Here is a 17018-nt window from a genome sequence, read left to right as displayed (position 1 = left end):
ATTTCATCCTCCAGCTGCCCTAGACTCCGAGAGCCTCTAATGCTATGGCAGGCCAGAGGCATGCGGGGCTGCCTGAGGAGAACGGGACTGATGGGCTATCCTGAGTCAGTGAGGGCCATTTGTTGAGCATTGTTATGACTATGTGCTTGATATCATTGTTATGCATCTTCTCTAATACTTGAGGCAATACAGAGTAGTGGTGAAAAGCAAAGGTTCGGATGTCAGACTGCCTGGGTTGAGATCCCATTTTACTGCTTGCTTGGCCTGGGGAAGCCCTCTGTAGGGATCTTACGGAACCCCTGTGCTTACGAGCTGTTCCTCCTGGAGAAGGATTTGTGGAAGGGGCGCATGGAGAGTAAAAAGGGGGATGGGAGGCCTGGAAAATGATTGGACCTGGCAGCAGGGTTTGGCAGGTAAGCCAGTTGGGAAGAGACGCCAAATGACCTGTTGAGTGTGATTGACTGAAACTGTAGACCCTGTGACTGTCCAAGGAACCCCCCTGAGGATCGGGGGCCATGGAGGGGATTCGGTCATAAGCCACTGTCAGACTTGACACGAGGAACTCTAGCTGGTTGGCCCTACCTAAATTCAAAACTCTGAGCTTGAGCGCGGGCCTCCTGTTTCTCCCTCCCTTGGCCCCAGGCAGGGAAGCACTTGCTTAAGAATAGTGGTGGGCCCGGGGAGCCTGGGTGGCTCGGTCGGTTAAGTGTCCGACTTCAGCTCAGGTCATGATCTCATGGTTCATGGGTTCGAGCCCCGCGTCAGGCTCTGTGCTGACAGCTCAGAGCCTGGAGCCTGCTTTGGATTCTGTGTCTCCCTCTCTCTCTCTCTCTGCCCCTTCCCTGCTCATGCTCTGTCTCTCAAAAATAACTGAACAATAAAAAATAAATAAATAAAATAAAAGGATGGTGGTGGGACCTGTCACTGGTGAGCCAACCTACTACTTGGCTCTTGAGGTGTTCGCAAAAAGTTGATGAATAATACCACCACTACTGTCCTTTTCTCAGGGCTCTCCATGTTCCAGGCATTCCACAAAGCAGGGATGTACATTACTTTATTGAATTTTTACCGAAACCCCAGAAGGATATAGTTACTATCTGCTGCCTTGCTTAGGTGAGATAAACAGTGTGTGATGAGAACTTGGCTTTGATTATAAAGGATAGACACCCAGTTTGAACTAGCTTAAAAGCAAAAGGCAAATTTATCATAAAGGATACACCAGATTTTCTCACCAGAACTGTGGCTAGGCATCCAGAGTAGCTACAAGCCAGGACTCTGATGCGGTCATGTATCTTGCCCTCTCTCACGTGTATCTACTTTTCTTGGGCCACTGGCTTCATTCTTCTCTCTCCATAGGCCAGTTTTCTTCATAAGGTATAAAACATGGCTGCCTACCTCTTCTGAGTTTTATATATTATAGATTATGAGACTGACTTGGTACTCTTTTGGGTCCGGAGGTTAAAAACCCCAAGGATTTTATCCAGCCAGTCAGCTGCCCCGCCTCTCTGGTCAGAGGATAGACTGGGAGGTGCAACAGCAAGGCAGCTTCCACAGGACCATGCAGTTGGAGTTGAGGAAGGAATGTTTCACGAAAGAAGGGGAGACTGAACTAAGAAAAGGGGTCGGGGGAGAGAGTGAGCCAGAAGAGTCAGGCGGAAGATGGCAGGTTGGTAGACGTAACAGCAGGCATCCACAGCACAGAGTTTAAAAGGTTAAGTAACTTGGGCACCCGGTGGCTCAGTCAGTTGAGCATCTGGCTTCAGCTCAGGTTGTGATCTCATCGACCTCATGGTTCGTGAGTTCGAGACCCACATTGGGCTCTCTGCTGTCGGTATGGAGCCTGCTTCAGATCCCCTGTCTCCTTCTCTCTCTGCCCCTCCCTGCTTGCATGCACTCTCTCTCTCGCTCTCACTCTCGCTCTCGCTCTGTCAAAAATAAATACTAAAAAAAGGGGGATTAGGCAACTTGTCCCAAGTCACATACAAGCAAAGCCAGGACTCAAATTAGGCCTTTCTGACTTCAAAGCCTATGCGCTTAACTAATATGGTAAAATGAAACGAAGTAGTGAAATGAATGAATGAATGAATGAATGATGAATGAATACATATATACATTCATGCATCCATGCATCCACACATATATAAACAAATACTTGTGAAGCCAGTGCTCAAATCCAGTGTGGTCAGACGACATGCACGTCTGCTCTACCCTCACAGCTTGTCCGTGGAGGATAAAGGTGGAGAGTAATGAGAAGCTAAGCTGCTGAGAAGCAGTGTTCATGACTGAAGCCTGTGGCCCAGACCCCGAAAGCAGATTAAAGCAGCACCCTTGGAGTCCACCCACATCTACCAGCCAGCATCCCTGCTGAGCCGTGTTCTGGAGCAAGCCAAAGCCTTGGGGGTGTTGCACACCCATCGAGAGCCCTGTGATGTAGGAGGACGTTGACTCAGGGAGGTGGGACTAGTGTTGATGCTGTTTAATGCATATCCCTCATTGGCTCCCACATGTCCTAGAGGGTGGTTCGGGGCTCAGTGTTGGTGTTCCAGAGGACGGGCCTTTTTTGGCAAAAGGGAATTCAGAGGAGATGGTGGAGCTCAGCTATTGGTGACTGAGCCCTCCTGGGTTCCAGAATGGGGCTCTGAGGTTGGCGTTCAAGGATGGGGAGTTAACGCTTAGGAGATCTCAAACCCTTTCTGATACTTCAGGACAACACCCTGAACCTTTAAGTCTGTTTGAGTCTGTGTGGCAAACTATGAACAAAATGTTCTGACCTGAAAGAATGAATGCCCTTTCTAAAATATTCACCTCATCCCAGGTCAGGATTTATAAAGAGGGAGCACCTGGCTCAATGGGACTCTTTGGGTTCAAGGCCCTTGGTCAATCTGGAAGAATCATAGCCTCTTTTATCCTTGTGATTTCTACTTTTCTTCACATGAAAGTAGTGCAGAAAGCCAGAAGAATTGCGTGGAGTTTACCCTGACACTTTTTTTTATCGAATTGAGTTAAAGTTTGAGAAGTTGGAGTTTGTTCAGTATTTCTCCCTTGCCACTTGCAAGCAAAAAAAAAAAAAAAAAAAAAAAAAAACCTGTTTCTGGGAGGAAGTTAGCCACATTGAAGAGTTGTACCCATGTTTCACTCGTAGGAGTAATAGTCATAATGAGGAGGGAGGAGAAGGAGGAGGGAAAATAGCAGATACTCGCATAGAGCTAAGATGTGCCAGGCACAGAGAGATGAAATAACTCACCAAAGGTCACACAGCTTGTCAGCACCACGCCTCCTCCTGGCACCCGCCAGCGTCCTGCCTGTCAGGCCCACACCACAGACCTCAGCTGCCACTTGCCACAAAGCCTTTGCATACAACCATCACTGCTGGGAAGCAGAGGTGAGGGGTGGGGGCGCTGCAGGGCTGAAGCACACTCCTCTCTCTCAGATCTCAGTAAAGCAAGCAATGAAGAAGAGGTCAGGAATATTCTCTTGGCAACATGGCAGAGTGAAAGAAACATGGACTTGTAGAGTCAAAGCGATCGGGGATAAAACCCTGACCCTCAGTGAGGCTGCTGTTTGTCCGCTACAGGTACAACATCCACCATTGGGGGAATTAGTGACCAAGGATGCGGTGCCTCCATGCGTCCAGCCCATAACAGCTACAATTACTCTCATATTATCACCAGCTTCATTCATGTATCTATCACTGGCTTCATTCTCTCTCTCTCTCTCTCTCTGTTGCTAGGCCAGTCTTCTCATCACATCTGTTGGTGGAGTTATCTGAAATGACCATAACTGTTTCTCTGAATCTGCAGCTTCCATTTCCGGCCCCAGCTCCTGCTCTAGCTCGCCACTTTCCCATCCCTTCACTCTGCAGAGCAGGAGTTGTGGAGAACCAGGATCACTCACGGGGGGATGGCTGGCAGCAGCAGTGGGTATGCACAGTCCCCAGGGAGCCCCTGGCTCTCTTGGAGAGGCAGGCATCAGACAGGGAAAGCAGCTGAGGCTGGGATGACAACCGATGTCTCAGTCTCCCTGGGAGACCCACACGGGTGCCAGGCAAGAATGGCTGGACGGCCCTCCCTCTGGCCCGTGTGTCCCGGGCTGCCGGTCCCCAGCTTACTAAGTGCCGAAGCAGTAACAGGCCAAGGCAGCCATGGATCCAATTTGGATATGGAAATTACTTTGTAATGCACGTTTCAAATGCTGGGTTTCTAAACCTAGACATCACTGAGTATGCAAATGATTAGGAGAAGGGGTATCAAGCTGTGCCAGTGGCCTCGTTAGATGCTCAGTGCAGCAGATTTCGCCATTACCCTTACAGCAGTCCACCCGGAACTGAGTCCGTCCAGGGCAACTCTGTAATCAGGATGGCTGCAGAGAAGCAGTAAGTGTGGCAGCCTTTACCTCCTAAGGCCTTTTTGTGGAAGAACACTGGAATTTTACCTAGCGGAGCCTTCAGAGGGTATCGATGTATTTTTTTCCTCTAGTGCCATCACTCAGTGATTTACTAAGAGCACACTTGTTCAAGCCAGTCTACGGGACAAAAAGAAGTAAAATAATACAGTCTCTGCCCTAGAATGCTTCAAGACACATTCACAGACAGGGATCTGTATGTCAGACTATAGCTTAGCGTTCTAACGTAACAGCAGAAGGGAGTGGTTGACCCACAGAATTATTGCAGAAGGTCCAATGGAGCTTTTTCTCTGAGCAAGGGTGACCGGAGACAGCATTGTGGAAACGATGAGGCCTGGGAAGCATGCAAAGCATTGGAGAGACATGGAAAGACCGACAGAGGGAGGACTGTGTCTGCACACACAGTATAGGACAAGCTCCGTGCAAAAGGAGGAACAAGTGGGGCGCCTGGGTGGCTCAGTGGGTGAAGCATCTGACTTCCGCGCAGGTCGTGATCTCACGGTTCATGAGTTCAAGCCCCGCATCAGGCTCTCTGCTATGGGAGCAACGCCTGCTTTGGATCCCCTGTCCCTCTCTCTCTGCCCCTCCCCCATGTGCACTCTCTGTCTCTCTCAAAAATAAATAAACATCTTTTTTTAATCAAAAAAAAAAAAAAAGGACGAACAAGTAACACTTTGAGAGTGGGGTAGATCTTTTTTCCTTAGGTAAAACCAAACATTCTCTCTCTAAACACACACACACACACACACACACACACACACACACACATTATACTACAAAAGAAAGAAAGGTAACGGTAAAATTCTGTGCATAAAAAAATATAGCAAAAACAGAAGACAGATCTCAGAGGGAGAACAACATTCCAAGCCTATCTGACAGGTAAAGGATTACTATCCTGCTACACCAGGAGCGCCCTACAAATAGATAAGAGAGACAAACAGCTCAACGGAAAATGGGTGAAGGATAAGACTAGAGGGTAAAAGAGGAAAATCTAAATGCTCACAGATGTGCCACGGTGCTCTCGCTCACTGCGAACCAGGGAGATGGAAATGCAAGCAATTAGATACTGTTTTTCACCCCTTAGAGTGGCAGACGTTAATAGTGATAAAAACCTAGCGCTGGTGACAACGTGAGCAAGGAGCCCTCGAGTGTGTTGCTGACAAGAAGTTTAGTCGCTACATACCTTTGGTACAGTATTCTGGCAACATCCAGAACACTTAAAAACATAAATATCCTCTTATTCTGTTTTTTTTTTCCATCCCTGGGAATTAATGCTTTGGAAATATCAAGATCTGTATCATATGTCTTGGTTAAAATTTTGGGGGAAATATCCTGAATATGTATCGATAGGGGTATGACTAAATAAACTGAGCCATGTCCATTATTACGGACTACTATGCAGCTGTTAAAAGGAGTTAGATTTGGGGTTCCTGGGTGGCTCAGTCAGTTGAGCATCGGACTCTTGGTTTCAGCTCACGTCATGATCTCACAGTTCATAGGATCAGGCCCCATGTAGGGCTCTAGGCTGGTCGCAAGGACCATGCTTGGGATTCTCTCTGCCCCTTCCCCACTCAGGCACACACAGGTGCTGTCTTTCTCTCTCTCCCTCTTTCAAATTAATACATTTTAAATAAACAAAAGGAGTTAGATCTACTATCTACTGAATTGGAAGTCAGTCCACGATGTATATATAATTAAGTGAGAAAAGCAAACTGCAGAGACCTGTGTATATCATGATACAATTTTGGCAAACACACACATGTCTACCCTCGCTTATCCCGTTTTTCATACATCGGTATATGTACTTTGTATGAATATAGAGAATGAGTGGCCATACACCAGAATATCCACTTGGTTACAAATGATGGGGGTAAGGGTAGGAGGGGCAGGTACAGAAACATTAAGATTGGACAAAATGAAGTACTCTCAGACACTCAACCTTTAAAAGTCCTCAGAGCCAAGATGGGTGGCTTTGGGGGAGGAGAGCTGGGAGTGCCTTCCCATCCTCAGAGTTTTGCTCTGTTAGGAGTCTCGGGCCTGCCCGGGGGGCAGCATCAACACCAGCACACGGCCAGGGGCCAGTGCCTGATGGACCACCGCTTGGGGACAGAATAGGAGGCATGTTCCGGCTGCCTTGCAGACGCTGAGCCCGTTCCTTTCGCTTGCTCGGGGAGATCACGTAGTTTTACATTTTGCATTTTTTTTTTTAATTTTTTTTTTCAACGTTTATTTATTTTTGGGACAGAGAGAGACAGACAGAACATGAACGGGGGAGGGGCAGAGAGAGAGGGAGACACAGAATCGGAAACAGGCTCCAGGCTCTGAGCCATCAGCCCAGAGCCTGACGTGGGGCTCGAACTCACGGACCGCGAGATCGCGACCTGGCTGAAGTCGGACGCTTAACCGACTGCGCCACCCAGGCACCCCTACATTTTGCATTTTTAAAGGCAGTGGAAGGCGTGAAATAAGCAGCGTTTCGTGTTCGAGCCAGATGCCATCTCCAACAAGAAACAAAAACACTTCCATTTTCGAAAAGTAACCTTTGACACCTAAAGAGGCTCTAATAAGTGCTTTTGTTCCAGGATCTTAAGAAATGACTTTCTGTGCAGCTGAGAGAGGCAGCCCAGGGAGACGGATGTCCTTTGCCGTGTGGGCAAGGACTGCAGCAGCTCTCACGGCCGCCATGCCCTGCCCAGGCCCCTCTCCCTTCTCCGTGATGACACATTCACCAGAGGGATGAAGGCAGGGGCTTCAGTGGGAGCATGGTCCCCGTGGTCTTTTTTTCATGCGTGGCCTTGTCAGGGTGCAAATTAGTGCCAGTTTCACTAGTGGTAATGGAGGAAATCTGTTAGCAGAAGGAAGACTTTGAAGTCTAAAATTGGCATAGATTGGTTCCCTAGAATTTTCATGAGCAAGGGCTTAAGGAATAATATTCTGTAGGTTTGTGAGGTAAACGTCCTTTTGAGGAGAGATTCCCAGCTGAACAGGTGTTCAGCTTGTACCAAGAGTGCCAAACCAGAACCCCTAAAAATGACTCCATTTTTTCTGAGAAAACTAATCAGAGACTTTTTTTTTTTTCTCTTGAGAAAGATGACTTCAGTCCTCAAGAGCTCTTTTTAAATGTTAGCATGGCGGAGAATGGCATTTTTTATAGACAGATGTTGTTAAACGTGCTCACGGTAATGATGTTTGTTTAGTGCTTATCTCTGAGGAATTCGGAGCACTTTATAGATGTTTTCTTCATTATTTCCTCAAGGTTTTTCGTTTTTCTTTTTCTGATCATGCTTTAATCTCAGCTGTAAATTCTTCATTCAGTGTTTCTCACTGTATCTTCCCTGAAGTACCTCCTGTTGACCTCATTTCCTACTACTCTCTGCATTTCCGGTATTACAAACTCACGCCAGTTCAGATATTCTAGGAAAGCATTCAGAATCTTCCCTTTTGGTGTCTCAGGCTTCTATCTGCTACTCTTTCTCACTCTTTTTTTTTTTTTATAAAATTTTTTAATGTTTTTATTTATTTTTGAGAGAGAGAGAGACAGAGCACGAGTGGGGTAGGGGCAGACACACACACACACACACACACACACACACACACACACAGAATTCACACACACAGAATTCGAAGCAGGCTCCAGGCTCTGAGCTGTCAGCACAGAGCCCAAGGCAGGGCTTGAACTTGTGAACTGCGAGATCATGACCTGAGCCGGAGTCAGACATATCCCCAACTGAGCCACCCAGGCACCCCAATTCTTTCTCACTCTTGACAAGCTCTCCTATCTACATCTCCAGCATACTTCCTCCCCCTTAAAACAATTATTGAAACATACCTTATTTTTCTACACAAACAATTCCTATTTTACTTCATTTTAGTTCACTTGTTTCTAACTGCCCTGCTCTCTTTTGCCTAGGGGTAGCTAATTCGAGGTTACTAAACGTGTTCTTTAACATGGGCACTGCACAGAATTTGAATCTGGTATTTATAGCAGAGGGATATTTTTTTCCTAAAATTATTTCTCTTTCAGCCCTCAAGGAATTTGTTAACTTTTCTTCTTCACTGCAGTCATCCTTAAAGAAACAATACAAAAGAGTCAGGACTTTAAGACAAGCTAATCTTTTTGTATAAATAAATTAGATCCTTCCCTCGCTTCAGAAAATAACCATGTAGAATACTTTTTCACTGGCTTCTGATCAGATGGAAGTATGGTAGAGAACTTCATCCTAAAAAGATCCTGGGATCATGAGATTTTGTGCAAGGCACCTTAGAAATCATTCCCTTATTCTGCCAATATGGGAACTGAGACTCAGAGTTTTAAACATTTGTCCATGGTCACAAAAATACTTAGGGTTACATTCAGAATTTAGTGTAGGAGACAAGACACCTGAAAAGTTAGCCCCCCAGGCAGTAAATAGCATGACATAATGAATGATTTGGTTACTCTGGCCATTTGTGAGCTGGTAAATATTTAACAACGGGGGGTGGGGGTGGGCAGAGGAAGCCTTGAATTACTGTGTTTGCCAACTTCGTGGATGCCATTTGAAGCCAATTTCAAGCTACCAGTGTGAGGCCATTGAACAAGGAGTTAGGGAGAGACGAGTGTTATCCAGCTGGCTGTCTGCAGAATAGAGACTGTCCGGCTGGAATGAACAGGTCTCTAAAAGGAGGAGAACTGAGCTAGACCATTCCCCGCCCCCCCCCCCCACCGCCCCATCAACCCTTTCAGCTGTGAAGGACTATCCTTGATCTTTCTTTTGAGCAACTGTAGGACTTGATCCTTTGTTCTTGCTATTGCCTCAGTGGATCAAGTACTCTTCACCAAATGCACTGTCACATTTCAATGCCCCGCTCAAAGAGACGTGTCTTCATCAAGCTTTTTTCCCATCACCCCAACCCTTTCAGAAGTAATTACTTCTATTCTGAATCCCAGAGTACTTGATTTATACCTTTTATTAAGGTAATTACCAAAGCCTAAAAAATTTGATATTATTGTCAATAGAGAGTGTCTTTCCCCCACTAGACTGTCCTCAGAGGACAGGAGTCATGTTTTATCCTTTCGTTGACAGAGAAGCAGTGCAGTGCAGAGGGAACAGCCCAAACTCAGGAGCCAGACGGCTCAGTTTCTCACAAGCTTGCTGTGATGATCAATGAGATTACTGGAATGTTCAGTGCCTACCATATACTAAGGCCTTGCTAAACGCCACCTGGTGCTGTTACCTGTAACACACAGCCCCGTCCCTGGCACAAAATTGGCATGCAATTGCTTCTGGTTGAATTTAACTAATGTGAAGCAAGGAATGACCCGGCTAGCTTGTTCAGGAAGTTGGGAAAAGGTGTGCTAGAGGGGACTCCATGTGCAGGTTATTATTGGATAGGTGAGAATGATCTAGTAAATATGATCATTTGGTCGTAGAATTATAGAAGCAGAATCTAATTTTCCAGCTGTGGTATGATGAACACAGTGCCGAGTGGGATTGTCTGTGCCCTTTCCTCACCACGTGTGCTGGATTCTGTAAAGCCGTAAATGCCCCATTTGTTAGTGCAATAGCTTTTATAGACTGCTGTTAATTGAAATATGTCCTTTTAAATACTGTGCAGTTGCTTTTTAAAAAATCTAAATGCTAGACTTCATGTATAAATACTATTAAATCTCATCCCATTTGGTTTAGTCCATTCCAATTAATTCATATCACTTCCAACCTTGATTCTGCAATGCGGTATATCTTCTATCCCATTTAGCTTTGTGTTGTCTGCAGTTTTGTAAGCATTACTTCTGTTTGGTTTTATGAAACACTGTTCAGGCCACTTGCAAGTACAGAATCTCCTGAAGTGTCACTAAAGACCTCTTTCCGTGATGACCTTGATTCATTAAACAATATTTTCTTTTTCTTTTTGGGTATAGATTTTAAACTCCTTTTAAATCTATCAAAGTATACAATAATCTATATTATATCGCATGCCGTCCACAGGGATGTCCTGAAACTTTGCCAGAATGCTACGCCTGCAACATTTTTGTTTTACAAATAGAATAAGTCTCTTAGTCAACAACACACAGCTTACTTGTTAAAACCTCTACCTGATTAATCTGTTTTGGCTGTCAATATCAATAACTTCCTTTTCCAATATGAACAAAGGATTCATGTTTCAAAATAGTGAACTCTGTCAAGATACATTAGGCTCAGCACACACACCTTGACCATCTGGGTGAGAAGTTTGGACACATCCCAAGGGCAGTGAGAGGCTGTTGAAAATCTTGAATAGGGATGGATATTCCAATTCTTGAATAGTGATGTTTTAGGAAGAATCATCTGGGAGCAGTGTCCAGTGCGCTCTAGGGGGTTCCCTGCGTGAAGTTTGCAGTGGCCTGCAGTAATCCCAGAATGGGCTGCTGCACCATGGGACTAGGCTAATAAGTAGTAAAGATAGAAGAGAATAAATGTGGATTCAAAAGAAAAAACTCGACAGGGACTATTGGGAGAAGATGGTAAGAGTGACAAAATAAATAAAAACAGGTACATTAGAGGTTCCCAACTTTTCCCCATCGTTGAACACAGAAAATGATCCCAGTTTGGCCACTGCAATACGTAGGGCTACTTGGACTTGGAGGTGACCCAACATCACGGGCTTCCACGATGGGTTCTCCCTGCCCCCGAGTCCCGCCGCCCCTGTAACCACTAGCTGAAGGCATCCATATCCCCACGTGGCTGAGAAGCTATTTGGATATTTCTGCTTTAGAAATAAGTACTCTTAGCAATATGAAGAAAAACAGACTTGCACCAAAATGGGACCTTCACTACGGAGAAGACTACATACATAAAGGAAAGCCAACTCTAGGTCCAGTGCATAACTCTGAATGCAAAAGCGAAATATGGTTTATGCACTTGGAAGAAAACTGGCGCCAAGGCTAATGCCCAACAGGTTGGCCCAGGACACCAAACCACTGTCCGTTGTTGTAGCGATGCAGTAAAAACGGGGCAGTGGCCGTGCAGGCCTAATACGGGCATGAAAGTAAGCAGCCCCTGCTACACAGGTTGGAGGGAGATATAAACCACCCCTAGGGAGGTACTAGGTAGACACCTAGGCAGACAAAAGCAGACACGAAGGAATTTTGGTTTTGTAGGAATATGGAAATCTAAGCCCGTTTGCTTGAAAATTCATGAAGTACTGCCCATTTGTTGCTCCTCGTTGATTTATGTAGTTAATGATTAAGTAGTTTTGTAGTCCTGGTGCCTCACTTATGCTACTAATTTGCATTGCTGCATGGAGGAAATTATAGATTGGGAAAATGCAGGAGCTTACAGTCCATAATTCCTGTGGTAATTGAGGATGTCTGGTTGTAGAAGATGAAAAGGTGTTCCCTCCTCAGGAAACTCAAGGGCAGAGTGAGAACAGGCACCCACCAACAAAGTCATGCAGATTCCATTATAAAAACAGGAATGAATGGCTCTTCTAAAAGATAATGGAACCCACACATTTCTCCTGATGATTGGTAGCAGGGCCACCCTGTGAATGATTCCAGGGGGCACCCACCTCTCACGCCGGAGTTATGTTTGAATGGTGCACCCTGAAGTGGGGGTACACCACCTGTGCACACAGGAAGACCTGTATGATTGATCCCGGTGCCCCCACCCAACCCAGCAGGTGCATGTCTGCACTGACCCATGGCGTTCGCCACCAGCCCACCCACACTTCCTTCCCCAGCGGAGCTGTGTTCTTTAATCCTGACTTATCATTTTATTCCAGTTCAGATCTGCCCAGTTCTCCACATGGCTTCCCACTGGACCTCTGTTACAAGCCAAAACACATCCTTCTGGCTCATTTGCTCCAGTCATTCTGTTGACCTTTCTGGAGCTATTTGCTGCTCTCACTATCATGCTCCTTGTTACAGTTAAGTAGAAAAAAGCGCCAGCCGCACAAGTCAGGAAACTCTGGCATCTTCCCAGCCCTTGATACAGGCTTCAGTTTGAGCACTTACCATCTATCACTGTAAACATTTGTTTACATTTCTGACTCCTTCATTCAATGTGAGCTTGACAAAGGGCAGAATCATGCTTCTTTGAGCCACAGGGTTTATTGAGAAGGATGCCCAGCATATAGTAGATCCTCTTCTAATGTTTGGTAAGTGAGTGAGCAAATGAATATATTACCTTTCTTAGGTATGGACATGGTAGTCTCGTTTTGGGCATATAGGTTAAAAAGAATTTCCTCTCTGTTACATACAATGCCTGTGTCTGTTTCTATTTGTTTAACAGCCTCCTGGGTGATGCTAAGGAGAGGTTGCTTAGGTCTCTGCCAGTGGTTTCTGAGTCTTTTGTTTACCCCTGTGCAGGTGGGGAAGTGGAAAGACAAGTCGCTGCAGATGAAGTACTACGTGTGGCCCCGAATGTGTCCTGAGACAGAAGAACAGGAGGATGACCATCTGAGCATTGTGACCCTGGAGGAGGCCCCCTTTGTCATTGTGGAAAGCGTGGACCCTCTGAGTGGAACCTGCATGAGGAACACAGTCCCCTGCCAAAAACGCATAGTCTCTGAGTATGGCCCCTTCCCCAGTGCTCCGGGTGGCATGGGATAGTCCGATTTCATACAGCTGTCAGCACCTGCCTGGGCTGGGACTTGAGGCATAGAATGAATTGGGCACCGTGTTCAATTGTCAGTTACTACTGAGCCGTGGAATTACTAGCAGACCTGTGGTGTGATGCCTGGGTCTGTCCAGATCATGACCTGGGAGAACTACTGCTAACTCTGCTAACGTATCTTTGGCCTTGCCTGATCTCAACAACCAGGACCTGAAATTTAGGAGATGTAAATTTGCATTGGTGTTCGTGCCATCATGCCCCGAAGTTTTGAGATTTAGGAACATTTTTGGAAATGGGTAAAACTAATTTATACTGTTAGAAGTCAGGATAATGGTTCTCTTTGGTGAGAGTGGGAAGTGCCTGGAAGAGAGAAGAAGAGGGTAACTTTTTGTACCTGGATTTGGTGCTGGTTAAATGGGCAGGTTGAATGTATACAGATTTTTCCAACTGAACCCTTAGGACATGCGCGCTTTCCTAATGTACATTATACTTCAAAGGAGCACTAAAAACTGTGAGGAAACGTTGTTCACCATGATGAGCTAATGAACGAATTGCAGTTCTGTCGTCTATCGATTTCCTCACTCGGGTCTGATACACATTGTGCTGAGCTGTGAAAGGGAGGCCCTGCTTTGGGGTTGGAGTTTGAATGGTAGAGGATAAAAGCTGCCTCTTGTATAAAGCCTTGTTTTGTTTGTTTGTTTGTTTGTTTGTTCGTTTGTTTCTTCAACCGGTTAGGAACAAAACAGATGAGGAGCCAGGTTACATCAAAAAGTGCTGCAAGGGGTTCTGTATTGACATCCTTAAGAAAATTTCCAAATCTGTGAAGTTCACCTATGATCTTTACCTGGTTACCAATGGCAAGCATGGGAAGAAAATCAATGGAACCTGGAATGGTATGATTGGAGAGGTGAGTGTCAGAAAGTAAGGGCCGTTTCCATTTTTCATGGGTTTTGTTTCATGTTAATATAAAAAGAGGCTCATTTGTAAATTTTAGAAAGTACAAAACCGTGAACAGGCTCTCCTGTTCCCACTATACTAAGGAAACCACTGCCTGGCTGTATTTTCCTTGCGGTGGCCCCTGGCCTTCCTGAGTGCCCTACCTGAAGCACTGTGCCTTTCTCCCAGGTGGTTATGAAGAGGGCCTATATGGCCGTGGGATCACTCACCATCAATGAGGAGCGATCCGAGGTGGTCGACTTCTCTGTGCCCTTCATAGAGACCGGCATCAGTGTCATGGTGTCACGCAGCAATGGGACTGTCTCACCTTCTGCCTTCTTAGGTAAGTGATATGCTCACTGGTGTGAAGGACGTGGACGTAAGGACAGATACTTGGTATGAGGATTAAGTGAAGGAGCGAGCACGTGGCCAGGCTCTTTCAGTCAGGAGGTGGTTTGCTAGGAGCCCATTTTATTTGGGGGACTTAAATATTGATTATTCTCAAATATAAAAACTGAAGAATACCCAAAAACAATTGATAGGACAGCATAGGACCCTGGAAGAAAACAGCTTTAGGCTAGTAATCAGGGTTCCTACTCTGGTCTCCTTCCTGCAACTTACTCCACACTTGACCCTGAGCAAATGTGCTCCATCCTGGGACTCAGTTTCCTCGTCTGTAGAAGAAGGCATTTCAACTAGCTGATCTCAGAGGGTACTTCTTCCTGCTTTAATACTTTCTAATTCTAGGGACGTCCAACTTCGGCTCAGGTCATGATCTCACAGTTTGTGAGTTCGAGCCCCACATCTGGCTCTGGGCTGACAGCTCAGAGCCAGAAGCCTGCTTTAGATTCTGTCTTTCTGCCCCTCCCTGGCTCACACTCTGTGTGTCTTTCTCTCTCTCAAAATTAAGTAAAACATTAAAAAAATCTAAAAAAATAATTTCTAATTCTAGATATCATTGAAATGCCTTTTTAATTATCTTCAAAGATTGAAGTCGGTGCTACCAAAAGAGGCTTTTTTTTTTTCACATACATTTTTCAGAGCTTTGAGAGATACAGCTGATCTGATGCTCGCTCCCATTTTACCCTGCCCTTCCTCATGTCGTTCTGTACTTCGCTGCTCTCCAGCATCGCTTATGTGTCAAAGCCTTAGATGTGATATAAGCCCTGGTGAGATAAGGCCAAGATTTCAATTAGACGAGGTCCTTTGTGAGCTCATACCCCATATTTTTTGCAGAGGCCGTGAGAGCAAAGGGTTGGAAAATAAAATGTCACCTTGAAAACAGGACATTGGGCTAAGAGGCAGGAGGCCTGGCTTGGACATAAACAAGCTGTAAGCCCTTGGACGAGTCACAGACTCTCTGAAGGACTTCAACTTTTTTTTTTTTTCATGAGGATATTGGAATAGACCTTGACTGATACTTCTTTAAGCTCTATCTGGCAGGCAGTGGGGGAAAGGGGAAGTTTTTAATTAATGCACTATAAAATAGAGTTATAGGTTCCATAGAATTTTTCCATAAATTACTCGAGTTTCTCAGCTAGGCTTCTTAGAGTAGAGCAAATTCTGGACCTGCCAATTTCATGTGAAATACTATTAGATAGCACACACCATATGCATTAATCCTCATAGCAGCTTTATGTATTTTATTTTCTTTTTTACTTTGCAAGGATAATTGGAACATTAAGAGACACAGACAAAAGTGCATTCTAATTCTAACCACAATATAGCATTAACCTCAGCTTCTGAACTGGAAGAACCAGTGATATATCAGCAAAGCCCTAAAATGACACAGTAGTGCCAAGCAGGGTGTGTGTGTGTGTGTGTGTTCGGAAGAGAAGCAATTAATTACAAGGGTAAAAGAAGCCAACATTTATTGAACACCTATTATGTGGTTTTCCAAGCAATACTGTACATCCTTTTGGTATATTATCTCCTTGATACCATTATTATACACATTTTATGTCTTGGGAAACTGAATCTTAGATCTGTTAAGCAATTTTCCAACAATCTGTCAGTTCATAGCTGGCAAATCCAGGATTAAAGCCCAGAGGTGGCTGCCTTCAGAGCCTGTGTTCCAATAGCCGTGGAGCCATTTCAGAGTGCAACTCCTAAATCAGGAACCAGTGTGGTGGGCAGAGATACGCTTTGCCCCAGAGTACCTCAGGTTATAACCTGGCCCTGCCATTCTGTAAAATAGAAATGGTGATACCATAATGAAAGGGCCATTATAAGGATTATATAAACTATACGGTGAAAGTACCTTCTAAATTGTAAAGACCAATACAAATGCTTGTTGTATTTTGTACACAAAAACTTGCCCTCGCCTCAGTGGGGGAGAAGGAAGCTCAGAGAGGATGCCTTTAATCTGGATAGGACTGCAGTCCATGAGAGCCGAGGGGAGGGGCCTTCCGTACTCCACCATATCGAAGCTTTGAATTAAACCTGTTACCCTCACATCTCTGGCTGCCACTGAAAGGTTTTACATTTCACAGTGGATGTGTGCCTTATCGAGGTCCTTTTTAAATTGTTAAGTGACCGGGTTTGTATAATTCCCTTCAAAAGTCCAAAAGTAAAGCCGAGATTTCAAGTAAGAAGATATTTTCTAATTTCTAGCCAGTTTTCCCCTTTTTTCAACTTCATCTTTATTAATGATTTGGGAAATGGAAAAAACAGTATGTTAATTCACTTAGTTATGAGTTTACAATGTGATGTGACAGCTAAAAAGGCCAGAACTATTTTGAGACACAATTGAGGGAACATCATATCATGGGAAAGAATAGCAATTGTCCCTTTTTGTAGGCCTTCGGTGAGGTGGCTCTTGGAATATGGTGTTCAATTTCTAGACGCGTCTAAGCCAGAGAGGTTTGGATCAGCTGGGAGGGATTCAGCAAGAATGATTAAAGAAATTAAAGAAAGCACTCTCTTGCTGTTCTACCTGGTCCTATCCTATCAACCCCTTTCACTCACTGTTAGGGAATAGCTTGTAGTCGTTTTGTTAATTACACCTGAAACAAGTTTCCTTGTCACCTGCTGCATCCCCACCGTGACAGTCACGGATTGTCAAGGTGGATCAATTTTTTTTTTGGGGGGACGTTGACTTCTATTCTC

General features: G+C 45.1%; 1 protein-coding gene across 2 annotated transcripts in view; it reads left to right on the top strand.

Moving 5' to 3' along the window:
- GRIN2B (glutamate ionotropic receptor NMDA type subunit 2B) overlaps positions 1 to 17018 on the top strand; it is a 418289-nt gene that overhangs the window by 348004 nt on the left and 53267 nt on the right. For both annotated transcript variants that reach the window (XM_045466383.1, XM_045466384.1), the window contains 3 exons: positions 12728 to 12930; positions 13710 to 13881; positions 14100 to 14253. In XM_045466383.1, the coding sequence (XP_045322339.1) occupies positions 12728 to 12930; positions 13710 to 13881; positions 14100 to 14253 (529 nt within the window). The remainder of the gene's footprint in view (positions 1 to 12727; positions 12931 to 13709; positions 13882 to 14099; positions 14254 to 17018) is intronic.

This window comes from Leopardus geoffroyi, chromosome B4 (assembly GCF_018350155.1).
Source record: "Leopardus geoffroyi isolate Oge1 chromosome B4, O.geoffroyi_Oge1_pat1.0, whole genome shotgun sequence".
Lineage (NCBI taxonomy): Eukaryota > Metazoa > Chordata > Mammalia > Carnivora > Felidae > Leopardus > Leopardus geoffroyi.
Note: the sequence above shows the minus strand (reverse complement) of the source record. Positions and strands in the feature narration are given on the sequence as shown.